Source organism: Artemia sp. Qi Xiang Cuo, chromosome 17, assembly GCF_049724085.1.
Source record: "Artemia sp. Qi Xiang Cuo chromosome 17, ASM4972408v1, whole genome shotgun sequence".
NCBI lineage: Eukaryota > Metazoa > Arthropoda > Branchiopoda > Anostraca > Artemiidae > Artemia > Artemia sp. Qi Xiang Cuo.
Window position 1 is genome coordinate 41,336,237 of NC_142810.1, and position 16,053 is coordinate 41,352,289.

A 16,053-nucleotide genomic window follows, 5' to 3' on the forward strand; every position below is an offset into this window, starting at 1 on the left:
TTCGGTCGATCCACCGGCGCGGCGCCGGGGTCTAATTGTAAATAAATGTAATAAGTTCTGTTGAACGTGGGGTTTGCCATCCCATGGTAACCTCTTGACTTACTTGACTTATGTCCCATCCGTCCTTGGAGGTCGTTTTGGGGCCTCTTCTTTAACCAGTTCATTGATGTGCCTCCTGTAGGTACTTCTGTTGTCGGCCAGGCGGCAAAGTTTTGGCAGGTTGTAAGGTGGAAAGTTGTCTTTCCATCTCGTTGGAGGGTGACCCCTGGGTTGATAACCGTTTACTCTTTTATAATATCTTGCTGTTTGGAGATGTGTACGAGCCAGGAGTCGTGTATGTCATATCCAGGTGAGTTTTTGCAGTTTTATTTTGTCCAGCAGTGCATGGTTGACTCAGATTATAGAGAGGGTTGAAGTTAAAGCTTCTGTAATGCAAATTGACACCAGCGATGCGTCGCAGGGATTTGGTTTCAAAGGCAGCTAGGCAGCGCTGATAGTCTGTTTTAAGCGTCCAAGATTCACAGGCATAGATGACAATCGGAATAATGAGGGAGTAGAAGAGTCTCGTTTTGAGAGTTGTTGTTAAGTTCTTATTCCTCCAAATGAGCGTCAGAGCTTTAAAACTGGAGTTTGCAAGTGCCAGCGTCTCTTGATGTCTTTGAGTTGGTTGTTATCATAAGGAAGTAAGCTTGCAAGGTACGCGAAGCCTTCCACCCACTCACCGGTACCTTCACCAAGCTGAAGCCTGAGATTTGCGTGTAATCTGAATTTGTATGAACAGCGCATAGCTTTCGTTTTTGAGGGGTTGATTGCCATCCCAAAGAGGTTGGTGGATGAGTGAGCGCTGTTAGCCTGATATTGTAGATCTTGAAGGAACTCGGCTATTAAGACTGTGTCATCAGCATATGCCAGTTTGTCTATCACCACTCCTCCGACAAGGGTGCCGGGCGGGTTATCTGTGAGTGAAAGGGCTGCAGTTAGGAAGAGATTAAACAGCTCTGGTGATATTAGGCAACCTTGAAGTACTCCGGTAGAGGTTTTGAAGCTCTTGGTAAGTCCCTCTCCAGTCATGACGCAGCTACTGAACTTCATATACATGTCTTTGATCAGCAAGATCAGGTTGGATGGGATGCCAAAGGGAAGAAGGATTTGCCATAGACGTTCTCTCCATATCCGATCAAAAGCTTGTTTAAAGTCTATGAAAAGGTGGTAGATGCTGCGGCCAAGTTTGCTATACTTTTCCATGATTTTCTAAACAGTGAGTATCTGATCAATTTTTGATCTATTAGGTTGGACGCCAGCTTGGTCCTCCATAAGGACCAGTGAGGAAATGGCTCGTATACGCCCGAGCATGACTCTTGTGAGGATTTTTGCTGTGTGGCTGGTAAGACTTATTGGGTGGTAGTTGTCGCAGACAGCTTTAGAGCCTTTCTTATGCAGGTGAATTATCGTAGCTTCGCACCAGGGTGAGGGGAAGTGACATTTTTCCGAAGCAGCTGTGGCAAAATTGTGGTAAAGGTCAAGGAGTGGTTTGCAGTTTACTTTCAGTAGTTCAGGCTGCATTTCGTTGGGGCCGGCAGCATTCTTTGGTCTTAAGTATCTGATAGCTGTTTCTATGTCAGAATGATAAGGGGGAAGACGTGGGATCTGTAGAAGTTAAATGGACAGTTTTGAGAATCATACGGTTTGGGTCGATTTACAAATTTAGTTTTTTTTTTAAATGGTTTTCTCATTGAGAACGGATTCTGTCTGCGGATTGTATTTGGTTTCCATGTTCGTCAAGAAGGGAGAACGCTTTGATGTCCTTCTTTTTGGCCAATTCCCGCACTCTTCTATACATGTAGTGGGGGTCTCCTTTCTTGAAGGCCGATTCACATTGATCACACGTTTCTTTAATAAAAGCACGATGAGCACGTCTGATGGACCTCACATGGTAACCTCACTAGCATCTTTATATTCTGCGGATAGCCACGGTTGCCAAAGGGACACTTAGTGTTTTTTTTACACTTTTTTCGCCTTCGATGACATTAGAGCACTTTAGTGTCAAATAGGACCACTTTATGAAAAAAATAAATCTCAAACCAATCCCTTGTTATATTCATTCTCAATCTTGTCTTGAAAAAAAAGTGCTTGCATTCCACAGTTTTTATATTCCTACATAACGGTTTAATCTTCTTCCCATGTGCTTTAATAGTAGCTGAACAATAAATAACAGCTCATCCTTTCAACCCAAAGTTTAAAATGTTACTTCGTAATTTCTAAAGCAACTGATTTAGTTATCTGCATCGTATAGCGCCCAGTAAAGCGCAAATGTAAATCTAGCATTGAGGGACATTGAGAAAACAGCCCCCGAATCCTATTTGCGGCTATTTACCTCCGGTTGAGGTTCAACTTGAATCTAAATTTTAATTTTGTTCGTTTTATGTTTAATGGTTATTTATGTTTGTTTTAAGTTTTACCTGAGCATTTATTAGTATTTTGGTTTATGAATTGGGTTTGTTTTATTCCTTAAAAGTAGTTTCTTTTCATTTTAGTTTATAACTGTTACTTGACTTTGTTTTATTGGTTTCAGTCTTTGCATCGCCCTTGGCTATTCTTATAATATCATTTATTCTATTCAAATTAATTTTTGTTTGTTTTTTTATTATGATTTCTGCAGTCCAGAAATATCTGTAACACTTTTCAGTTGTTTGCTAAGAGCCAATGTTTTCGATGCAGTTTAAATTTTCTCAAGAAAAATGAATTTTTTGCGTAAATGTAGACAATTTAAATTTTTTATTGTCCAACTTTATATTGACCTGGCTACGTCCTACGACGATGACGGCATTGATCAATCTTTAACATGAAATATACAGTTTTTCGTAAAAAAAAATTTATTCTATTTTTAAAAAAATTTTGTTTTAATTACAAAAGGTTTTCAACCCAATTAATTTCCTTCAAAATGAGCCGTTAAACAACTCTCTACGATGTTCCTGTTCCAAGATATCTGTGGAAGAAAAAAAGAAAAAAAAGATGTCGTTTAGGAAGAATGCTGTAGTAGCTGCCACTTTTCTTGATTTTCAAGCCAATATTTCCCTCGCTGTTCAGGCCAAGAGACAGAAGGTTTTCTATATAGGGGTTTCGGACAAGGAGGTTCTGATGGGTTCTTATAATTCTTAACATTGGACGTGATCGTCAGTTACTAGGTTGCTAGCTACCGCTGCAACCCGGATATGGATCCTTCTCAAGTAATAGCGTCAAAAGGCAAGTTTATCAACAGAAAAGCACACAAACAAAGCTAGGTGAAAACCTCTGCAAGGTGAAAAGCTAGGTGAAAATTCTCTGCAAGTGAAAACCGTGGATTCTATTAGTATGCAAGGTAGATGGCTTCTCACAGTGCTTCATTCGTTGATAAGTAGCAGATTCCCCTAATGTTAATTCTGTGTTCATAAATGGTTGTACAGAATAAGTCAGCCGAGTTTAAGCAGTCTTTATTCACCAGATTTTACTTTACCTTTAAAGAAACGGCACTTCTAACACGTCTTGTTTTCCTTAGAAAACACCGATAGGAACTCAAGCTCCCCAAAAAGTCAAACAGCACGGGCAACTTTGCCCAAAAATATCGTCATAAAGGCATATTTTGTTGAGGAAGTTTTCAAGGTACTAGTACAAGGCCAGCGGAGACATTAAGCATAACCAAAATACACTGGATCTGATGCTGATCTTTTTGAAACTACAGTCAACAGCTGATTTTGAGAATACCAATTAAATGGAATAAGATTAGAGATGGAGTATTTTCTAATTTTTGCTATTGAATGGTAACCCGAGATGTTTGTTATTGCTATTAGACGCCGTTTCAGTTTTTCTTTTCGGTGGTAAATAGCTGATTTTTAGGGAAAACGGTGGTACACCGCCAGCTGACACCAATCTTTCTTATTAGGAAATAGTTTCAAATCTGGTCAAAGCCCCTTGAGTGACGTATGGTTCAACCCCAAATAAACAAAGGGTTCTGTTAAAATACACTAGGACTTCAAGGGCAGCTACTACATAATGAAGCATGTAAACTCGAGTAAAATGCGACGCAAGCAGTCCTTTAATCTTTTGCTATTCAATAAACAGTATCGTTTGCTTCTCAATGGTGCTGCGTTTTCATCTTATATATATATAAATATATATATATAAATATATATATATAAATATATATATAAATATATATAAATATATATATATATATAAATATAATATATAATATATATATAAATATATAAATATATATATATATATATATATATAAATATAGATATATATATATATATATATATATATATATATATATATATATATATATATATATATATATATATATATATATATATATATATATATATATATATATATATATATATATATATATATATATATATATATATATATATATATATATATATATATATATATATATATATATATATATATATATATATATATATATATATATATATATATATATATATATATATATATATATATATATATAGAACTTGGATGAATCCATATCCAAAATCTCGTGATCATCTCCGTTCAGGTAACTTTTGTTATTCAAGCTTATTTTTTTATTTGCATGGGGAGATGAAAAGCTGAGAGCCGCAGAGTGGCAAAATCTTTACAGCAAAAGGTATTTTTTATTAAGGACACTGGCCCTTCTGGTGAATTCTGGTAATTTGGTCTTGAACACTTTTGGCATTATTAGTGGCAACCTTGCATAAAGCCATTCTCCTTCTTTTCGTAGAAGTAATCAAAGCATTTCAAGTTTGACAGCATTTTGATTCAGATGATCACTATTATTTAGTCAGCAAACTTACTGCTTAAGCATGATTCCATACGAAAAGTAGGCTCTATAAAAATGTCCTCTTTGTTCCATAGGCTAGGTATATGTGTAAACATAGGTCTATCATAATTTGTGTTGTCTGTTTTTAGTCAAGCCTAAGAGTGAATGTAGAGAGGGGGGGGGGGAATGAAATTCTAGTTTAAGGGCTTTTGCTATCTTCAAAAAAATCTCATTGGAAGATAGGATAGATAGGTAAAATTCTACTTTTGGCTATCTTGGAAAAGAGTAAGGTTAGGAAAATGAAACTTTCAGAGATGGGTCTACAGGCTAGGCTAAAGTGGGTCTAGCCTATGTCCCAGGAAGGTAGGCCTATGGTCAATATCTACGAAATCATATTATTGAGTTAGGACAAAAGTGAATACACCATTTAAGGCTTTTTTTATGCTGATTACGAATATAATAAGCATTTCTACCGGAAATGAGTTTCAGCCCCCCCTATAGCGCTCACGTCAGGGCTAGTTAAGTGATAGCCTTAATCGGGGGGGGGGGGGCTTTAATCAATGACAAATAGAAAATCTTAACAAAATTTTAATAAGCATTAAAAAAGGCAAAGAATGGTGCATTAATTTTAATCCTAAATAAATAATATGATTTCGTAGATATTGACCAGTATTTTGAAGTACTGGCAAATTTTTTGCAGTTCATATTATTGACTTACAAATAAAGTAAACATACTACTCAATGCCTTTGTTTAATGCTTTTTCCAAATATAATAATCATTTTTGTTATAAATGAATTTTACCCCACCCCTATATAGGGTAAAAACCAGTATCCAAATGATTAAAATTATATAAAACCAAAACTCACATTTTGTTAACAAAGATGAATTGGGAAGAATTGTATGTATCAGAGAAAAGCTAATAGGCTAATCTAAGCTATAGGCCTACATTAATAATGTTTTTGTTGTGACATGTATTTTATGGTATTTGGGTGATGTTGTAGATGCCTTTTTTCTCCCTTTATAGGGGAGATAAACTCTGGCCCTAAGGTAATTTAACTTTGGTTGTGTGCCTTAGGCTTTGACCAAACTAATGAGGCGTACCAGCTGGGTATGTTTGAGGGGCTAAAGGTAGATCATAGAGAGGTTGTCTAAAATACAATACTTTTATTCATTTAACATATAATAATAATCAGATATAGATATTCTACTGGGACTGGCTGTCCCAAGTAGACCACAAGTCTCAGAAACCACAATAATATATAATAAGATACTTAGAGACTTACAATGATAAGACAAGATTCCAAGGTATTTCTAAAAACAACAGACCAGAGGTCAGTCCGGCATAAAGTTAGTATCAGATCACCCCTTCCGATAAAATGTATCTTTTATTCATTTTTATCAACCACACCTTCCCACATAATCACTAGGAAGTGGTAATTTCTCAATTTCCCATTAAACAGAACTTGGCAGGATATGTTCCTTATCTTAATAAAAAGTGGTATTTCAAACTTCATATTTGTGTCTAATATATTTTTACTAAATTAATAATTAACTAAGTTAAAATGCTTTACCACAATACTCCCTATTTAAAGAAGAGTTGTCCCAACTATCAATATTTTACTTTTAAATCAAAATAATTTTTGTTTACAGCTATTATGCTGCCATCTTTGGGTCATTATGTGCCTATATCCTCAATGGGTTTCCTTAGGGTAATGTTTTGGGTCCAATATAGGTCATGTTCTTTTTTGTCAAAGGATTTCAATTTGAAATTCACTCTTGTTTCTCTTTTTCTCTGTCTCTAGGACTGAAAAATACTCTTTTTACCCTTCTTCATATGCAACTTCTGTTTTAACTTGACCCCAAGCAGCTTAAACATTATATTAGTGGTTTTGCTTAAATTAGATTTATATTAGAAAAGTTTTATGAATTTTTTGAGTTTAAATTTAATTCCCATTAATAATTTAATTTATCTGTGTGATGTGGTTGATATACCGTTTATTTTTTTTTTTAGAAATGCCTTGGGTAAATTACACATAACATTTTGATTTTTTTTTTTTTTTCACATATTCTTCCAGCAAAAAGAATTTTAAAATATTTAAATAACAAAAGCCATTTGGGCTATGCAGCACAATATCTAGGCCTAAATTAAGTTCTGATTTTATCTCACTTTTTGATGAACTTGTAATAAATTCTGTAAGACTGCTATATTTTCCAAAATATCAGTTGACCAAGTATGGTTTGGTTTCTGATGGTATGAAATGATAGTCTCAGGATACATTTGAAGTGGCTTCAAAATTTGTTACTTTCCAAAAATGTGTCAAAATATGATTGAAAGAAAAAATGGATCCAAAAGGATGCTACGAAAAATTTGATTTCCAAAAAAAATAGCTAAGGCTGTATCTAAAATAAATATTCACATTAGTATACATATAAATACATATAAAAGCATATATTTGGGTCATTATGTGCATATACCCTCAATGGGTTTCCTTAGGGTCATGTTTTGGGTCCAATATAGGTCATGTTCTTTTTTGTCAAAGGATTTCAATTTGAAATTCACTCTTGTTTCTCTTTTTCTCTGTCTCTAGGACTGAAAAATACTCTTTTTACCCTTCTTCATATGCAACTTCTGTTTTAACTTGACCCCAAGCGGCTTAAACATTATATTAGTGGTTTTGCTTAAATTAGATTTATATTAGAAAAGTTTTATGAATTTTTTTAGTTTAGATTTAATTCCCATTAATAATTTAATTTATCTGTGTGATGTGGTTAATATACCATTTATTTTTTTTTAGAAACGCCTTGGTTAAATTACAAATAAAATTTTGATTTTTTTTTTTTTTTTTTCACATATTCTTCCAGCAAAAAGCATTTTAAAATATTTAAATAAAAAAATCCATTTGGGCTATGCAGCACAATATCTAGGCCTAAATTAAGTTATGATTTTATCTCAATTTTTGATGAACTTGTAATAAATTCTGTAAGACTGCTATATTTTCCAAAATATCAGTTGACCAAGTATGGTTTGGTTTCTGATGGTATGAAATGATAGTCTCAGGATACATTTGAAGTGTCTTCAAAATTTGTTACTTTCCAAAAATGTGTCAAAATATGATTGAAGGAAAAAATGGATCCAAAAAGGTGCTACGAAAAATTTGATTTCCAAAAAAAATAGCTAAGGCTGTATCTAAAATAAATATTCACATTAGTATATATATAAAGCATATAGTTTTACATATATAGTAGAAAGAAACACTCAAAATTTGTATATATCACTGTATTCTTTTTTTTTTAACGAAAGTTAATTACTTTTAATTACTTTCTCCTCTGTTTACTCTTAATATATAATTAATAATCACTGGCCAGATTGTTTCACAATAAAACTATATTTATACATTAACTTGATGTCAAACATTTATATATTGCATTAAATCACTAGTTAAAACTTAAAGAAAATAAAAATATAGTATATATATGTACAAGCATTGTGTAATAGCTTACACAAGTATTTTTTTTAATTTGCAAAACTATATAGGATATTTAGCTACTGTTTAAAACTTAAAGCATTAAAAAAAATAATACATGGTATAGATTAGCATTAAAATTAATTCCAATTATTGTTTTGTTAATTGCTTATGAAGTATTAATGTAGAATACTTCTTGAATGATATAAAAATAAAAAACACAAATACTCAACATTTAATTCACTTTATTTACATGCATAGTTTAGGATATATATATATATATATATATATATATATATATATATATATATATATATATATATATATATATATATATATATATATATATATATATATATATATATATACATATATATATATATATATATATATATATATATATATATATATATATATATATATATATATATATATATATATATATATATATATATATATATATATATATATATATATATATATATATATATATATATATATATATATATATATATATATATATATATATATATATTAATGGAAGTTATGTTGATGCATAACTTAATTGTTGAAACAAATAATAATTATGTACTCTAATAATTTATTTAATCACTGCAATATTTATTTTTTTTAGTAAAATTTTTAAATAAGTCCGTCAAGACTTTTATTTGATAAGTCCTAACTGTAATTAAAATATTTACAAAAAAAAGCAACTCCAACAAATAGATTTATGCACTATAACTGATAACTGTGATTAGCCTCTATATAAGGGCTTGGCAATAGTTCATATAACTTGACTTTGCTCAAACCTTTCAGACTTTTGAGCTTTCTAATTCTTTTCGACTTTTTGGTACTTGAGACAGTTTTATGACGTTTTTGTCACTAATCTCTTTTTTTTCAGCTTTAATGTCCTTTTGGTATAAGGCTCCATTTACAGTTTAGATCTGATAAGTTAAAAAACTTTGCTGTTCACCTTATACCTGTTATGCCATAATCAAATGACTTTGCCTGTACTCTGAAGGTTTGCTTACCAGGACTGCCTTCTGGTAGCTCCTTATAACGTTTCCATGTCCTCTTGTCATGGGCTAAAGCTAAAAGGACTATTCTGAACCTGCACACACAATAATTAATTATCCTATAGCCCTCTTGGGCTATTCTTTTATCAAAAAAGTGGCCCTTCTGCAGAAAATACCTGGCCTTCATGGCACACAGTAATTCAGTTTTTGACATACAAGTGACAATGACTATTTTCACTTTAACTTCCCCACTTTTAGTGGTCTTGTCTTAGGTTTCAACTTCAAATTAAGTCCTTATGGATATTATGTGCCTTTTCTTTATTTTTCATGCCATGTTAGTCATTTTTCTGAAAACGACTTCCACATAAGAGAGCCAAATTTCTTTTCTTGACTACTTGGAGCATTTCTCCAATATTTCTATTAATCTTGGCCCGCGTTAACCAATGTAACGGTGGCTCTTTAGTATTAATGCTACTTGTTTGTACTTATTTAGTACAATTTTCATACTAGTTTTGTTTGGCAAGTTCAATAAGTGTGTATAACAGAGTTTAGCTGACTTCATTCAGTTTATTTTCCTTTTAATTTTGTCTGGCTATATTTTTAAGTTGAACCCTTCTCCCCCTTTTTTTTCTTTACTTCAATGAATCCTAAGGGTTTTTTTCAAGTTTTTATTCCGTTTTTTTAATTAAGATAGGTCTTTTCTAAGCCTATTTTTATATGTTTCATGTTTTATTCAATAAATTTTACAAGTTTTAATGCTAATTGCCCTTCTATGGTCAAATTCATTATCCCTTTATTTTTAAGGGGTGGGGGGTGTCTATTGTTCCACCCTGTATTTTTTTGACATTATTTAAATTTCTTCGTCCGAAAGTTTTCGTGTTAGAAAAGTACTGTATTTTTTTCAGCTGATTTTTAGAACACTTTTAATTAAGTTTTACCCCGCATTTGCTAGTTCTCATTTCGTCACAAAAATACAATTTTTTACGATATCCTGATTGCCAATTTTATGCTAGCTTTAATTACTATTTTGTTTGCCAAAGAAAGAGAGACAATAATTCCCTTGGCAAGGCTAAATAGCTTTGAATCCGATTTCCACTATCTGTGGTTTATTGATAAGCTTAAATCTGGGAACGTTGTATGAATGAATTTCTGTTCATTACTGCAAGTTTTTTTTGTTGCGTAATGTTATATTTTATTTTCATAGAAAAAGTGGATGTGTTTAGTTTCTGTTAGGGTTCAATGGATTGGGATTTGGGTGTTTGGGTTGGCACAGGTGAAAACTAAATGTTTAAACTAGGATTCTCCTGTGCCAGTTGGTTTTCTCATATCCAATACATCGCTAGAGTTAAAATTATTACCTTGAACTACTGTGGTTTGCTTGTGAGGATGAGATCTATTGGTTATTTTTTTTAATGGATTTGTTGTTTGCTTTTACCTCCTGGTAAGTTTTTAGGTTATAATTTATTTTTATATTGCTTTTCATTTCTTTTACTTCGCACTTTTTTTTTGCTTTCTAAGCTTATTCTAAGTTTTGTTTAAATATTTATAGCGCTTAATTATTTTTTTTAACTGTTTTTTCTTTTTCACCTAGTGTAACTAATAAAAAATATTATATTATGCTATAACTAATTTTAATAAGACTACAGCTAGCTTGTACATGTAGCGCGCACTTAATGTAAACTCTTGCTGTTTTTCCTATTATAATTATTTTAAAATTTTTCAAAAACAATTGTTTTTTCCAATTTGACTGGAAGTGTCACCTCAGAGAGTCAAAGGTTAGTAGATGCTTCGCATTTACTGAACAACGAGAGACCAGCAGTGATTGAGCTCAACTCCAAATTAGCTAGCTTCCAATGACCCTATTTCAGTAAACTGAAATAGGGTCATTTTTTTAAATTATTCCCCCAAATTATATTTTTTTCAATATACGTATCAAAAGGATCGCCTTTTAATGCTGATCCTAAATATGTATAATTTAATTAGTTTCACTGCACCTATTTAAAAGTTACGTGTCACCTATTAACGCCCTGTGTAATTGTTGCTGTGATAAGGTTTCTGTTGGCTTTCTAGGCACAATATATTTGTCGACTAATTGGGATATAAGGGACTATTGGCTTCACTCTATTTGATTTCTACTATCAGATCGTATTTATCTGATATAAAATCTATCTGATATTCGACTAAACTCTACTGATTTATAATCAGACTAGACTTGAGGATGATTTGTCACTGAGTAACTGTAAGAGTGGACCAGAGTTATCAATATTAGCTATTCCAAAAGGATGCATTGCCTTCTCTGTTTTTCCTAATGTGGGCTTATATTCTATGTAAACAAGCATAACAGTTTTCATACACTGGTAGCTTTACATCTACATGGCTTGAAAGCAGCGATGGCTTAAAATTCAAATTAGAACTTTCTTTGGACGCATTTTGTGTGGCTAATTCAGAATTTGAACTTTTTCTAACACCATTATTCAGATGAAGGTCCTCTGTGTAGGTAAAGGAGACCCCTTTAAGACCTATCCCCATGCCTCCATTTTCTGTGATTAACGGTTTCTTTCACCGAATTTCTCGCCTTATGCAGAGTTCCCATCAGAGCTGGGTAACGACTCTTTTTTTTGCTTCCTTTGGCGACTTTTGCTAAGCTTCCACATTTGTTTTCTTACTTATAAGGTTACTTTTCTTGTTTTTTTTCCATCCCTTTCCTCAATACTTTAATTATATATTTATCTATCTTTATCTTCCCTTTGCTTGTGATGTTGTACAGCTAACCTAGTATTCGGGTTAGCTTTAACAAAGGTCTAATGCTTACTACGTCGTAAAATGCCATATTTTCGAAGCATCTCTACTCCTAAAACACTCGGAAATGGCAGCTTCTAACCTATAATTGCTCGGACCACAATTTATGTGCTTTCTTTGCTAAATTGTAGCAGTGTTATCCTTGAACAATAAGTCCATAGCCTGTACCTGTAGTAAGGCTGAATTAGGACCCTATTTGCTACTATTATGCCTTAAATTATTCTGTTACTACCAACGTTTCATCGGTCCAGCTAGATTTTGTTTTTCTTTACGTATTATCTTTTACTTTATTCTTTCAATTCACGGTACAAATACTTTATTATTTAGTGATATACGGAACTACTACATTGCATTTATTACTAACCCTAAAAAAACTACTAATTATACACTTGCTTCTACTTGCTAAAAACTAGATACTGTATTTTCTTTTTCTATTTTACAATTCTTGATCGAGCCTTTTTTCCATTTTATCCATTGTACCCAAATCTTTTGTGGGATACAAATCTATTTCTAATAGCCAAAGTTCGAGCAAAGTTGCTCGAAGTTTTGCTAATTCGAGCGCTGTTAAAAGCGAAGTACATTTACTTTCCCCCTCTTATACGGTCATTTTGATTTTTTTTTGTGTTTTTGCAACCTTATTTGGTCTCCTCGACCCAGTTTTTCCAACGACCACCAGTTGCTGTAACGTGTTATTTTATGTTATTTGAGTGTTGTAGTCGTAGATGCCTTTATTCTCCCTTTATAGGGGAGATAAACTCTGGCCCTAAGGTAATTTAACTTTGGTAGCGTGCCTTAGGCTATGACCGAACTAATGAGGCGTACCAGCTGGGTATGTTCGACAGGCTAAAGGTAGATCGTAGAGAGGTTGTCTAAAATACAATACTTTTATTCATTTAACATATAATAATAATCAGATATAGATATTCTATTGGGACTGGCTGTCCCAAGTAGACCACAAGTCTCAGAAACTACAATAATATATAATAAGATACTTAGACACTTACAATGATAAGACAAGATTCCAAGGTATTTCTAAAAACAACAGACCAGAGGTCAGTCCGGCATAAAGTTAGTATCAGATCACCCCTTCTGATAAAATGTATCTTTTATACATTTTTATCAACCACACCTTCCCACGTAATTGCTAGGAAGTGGTAATTTCTCAATTTCCCGTTAAACAGAACTTAGCAGGATATGTTCCTTATCTTAATAAAAAGTGGTATTTCAAAACTTCATATTTGCGTCTTATATATTTTTACTCAATTAATAATTAACTAAATTAGAAAGCTTTACCACATTTTTATTAAAATTATTTAAGATAAAACACTTGAAATTATTAGTTTATTGACTTACCTACAAAGACCTCTCTTTGGAAATTCAGTTATCCTATTTTGATGTATTTATCCTTTTAGTGTTTTAGTTTTATTCACATATTAGCCTAACAAAAAGCTGATTTTCTTTGGATTCTAGAAAAGTAACTTTTATTGCTTGATATTTATTCTATAAATCACAGAAAATTAGATATAATTTTTTCTTTTCAATTGCTTATTAAAACAGACCACATTTTTAATTTATGCTGACATATTATTGGTGAAAATTTGACCAAGGAGGCAGAGTTCTTGTTACTGCCATCACATTGCATCATGCTATAGTAAAATAGTGGTGGCTCAAAAACCCATTGCTATTTTTCCAGAATGGCAGAGAAAAGTGGATGGTAAATATTTACCAAATCATATTATTGGCTTACAAACAAAGTAAACATACCACTTGATGCCTTTTTTATGCTCTTTCTAAATATAATAATCATTTTTATTGGTAATAAATTTTACCCACACCCCTATATACAAATTCAGGGTATATATTTGCACAATACGAGGGTGGGGGTATATTTTATTTCTGATGTAAATGGGAGGTAAGTTTAAACTTTACACCCACCCCCCTAATGTGCAAGTATATGCCCTGAATTGGTGTATATAGGGGTGGGGGCTAAAATTCATTTCCAACAAAAATGATCATTATATATGATAAAGATCATAAAAAAGGGCATCAAGTGGTATATTCACTTTAGTTGTAACTCAATAATATGATTTGGTAAATATTTACTTAGTGATCTTTTACCTTATACCAATTCAGGGTATATATTTGCACATTAAGGGGGGGGGGGTAAAGTGTATGTCTGATGCAAATGAGAGGTAAGTTTAAACTTTAAACCTCTTAGCATGTAAGTTTAAACCTCTTAGAATGTGTGCTGAAGTTTAATTCATTGTCAATAGTGACACCAAGATCTTGCTCATTATTAAGAGAGGAGAGTGGGTGGCCTAAGAAAAAATTAGAGTGGCATGGATTCTGTTTGCCAAAGTGATGGCACTTGGCAACATTGAATTCAAGAAGCCAGGCCTCAGCCCAGTGACCCAACAGATGAAGATTATTTTGTCGCAGGGCATGATCTTCACAGGACAAAGCTGGTCCAAGAAGCTTCAGGTCATCTGCATAAAGAGTCGAATTACTACTGATAATAGAAGGAGCATCATTGATGAAAATATTAAATTTAGAACCCAAGACACTTCTCTTAGGAACTCAGAACACATGTTGAGGAAGAAAGAATACAATCTCCAGTCATCAAACACATTGGTTTCACAAGTAAAGAAAATCAAGGATTTGTTCTTTCATTTCATATTTTTCCATAAAATGCCTAATGGTTATATGGCTTATGCAACAATCTCTTATAGCTGTGGAAAATTTTCCATAAATTGTTGGTTCTCTCCTGTAGCCTGTAGGCCTCCTGTATTGTCTTCAGAATAAGTTTTTACACAAATAAAACAAGCACAGAAATGTTTTCTTTTGTTATGAAAGATTGTCATAATAATTATTATCAGTTTTTTTTTATTCATTTAAGATTTTTAGACAAATAATTGAAATTTAGTTTAAAAAAATATCATTCAGTGGTTCTAATTTTCAATGGTAAAAATGAATTGCTAATTTGTTGTAGTTTGATGTATAACCCCGGTGCCTCCCATTTATGATTTCATTACTTTTTCGCCATTTTTATTAATTTATTACAATTTCAAGCAAATTTCGGAAGTTTCTGAGAATATTCTAAGAGTGTGTAGAATTCTGGTTCACTGATGACATCTACTTTGGGGCATTAAAAAACTATGCTATGGTACCACAAATATAAAAGTTATAAGTTTTAAATCCCCAGTGTGTAAACTTCAAAATGGTACATCTTTTATAAATGTTAGAAGACTGTAAGTTAACATTTTTAAAGTTAAAACCATGTTTTTTACTGTTGAATAATTGATGCATAGCCTTACTCTTAGTTATGTTTTTTCATAACATATTTAATGTGTTATATAATTATTAAATTAACATGATTTGTATGTTTATTGGGCATACACCTAAGAAGAGGATCAGAGCATTTCTCCTCCTTCAAAAGCAAGGATAGACTCTGTTGCTTGCATGCAATTTGTTTCTTTCTGGACCAAAATGTGGAATGGCAAAATATGTGTGAACAAATATTGAACTGCCCCATTCGAACAAGATGATGAACAGATGGGCAAAGAATCATGGCAAATTGAGCAGACTTTTCCAAATACCATTCCTCTATCATTCAGAAGGTAGTTGCCCTGTGGTAGTGTTGTGATGTGATATTTGTGGTATTTGGGGGTTGTAGTCTTAGATGCCTTTAGTCTCCCTTTATAGGGGAGATAAACTCTGGCCCTAAGGTAATTGATCTTTGGTAGCGTGCCTTAGGCTATGACCGAACTAATGACGCGTACCCACTGAGTATGTTCGAGATGCTAAAACTAGATTGTAGATAGTTCGTCTAAAATACAATACTTTTATTCATTTGTCATATAATAAAATTGGATATATTCTGTCTACTGGGACTGGCTGTCCCAAGTAGCCCACAAGTCTCAATAACACAACAATAAAACATAAATTAGACACTTACGATTATAAAGC

General features: G+C 32.5%; 1 protein-coding gene across 2 annotated transcripts in view; it reads left to right on the forward strand.

The window, feature by feature from the left end:
• The first annotated feature begins 4,768 nt into the window (after positions 1-4,768).
• LOC148942205 (putative Golgi apparatus membrane protein-like protein CG5021) overlaps positions 4,769-16,053 on the forward strand; it is a 36,700-nt gene continuing 25,415 nt past the window's right edge. The window contains exon 1 of one of the 2 annotated variants that reach the window (XM_089103354.1): positions 4,769-4,867. In XM_089103354.1, coding sequence (XP_088959480.1) covers positions 4,851-4,867 — 17 coding nt within the window. In that variant the 5' untranslated portion in view covers positions 4,769-4,850. Of the gene's footprint in view, positions 4,903-16,053 lie in introns of both variants that reach the window. The other variant, XM_089103353.1, reaches the window with a different exon arrangement.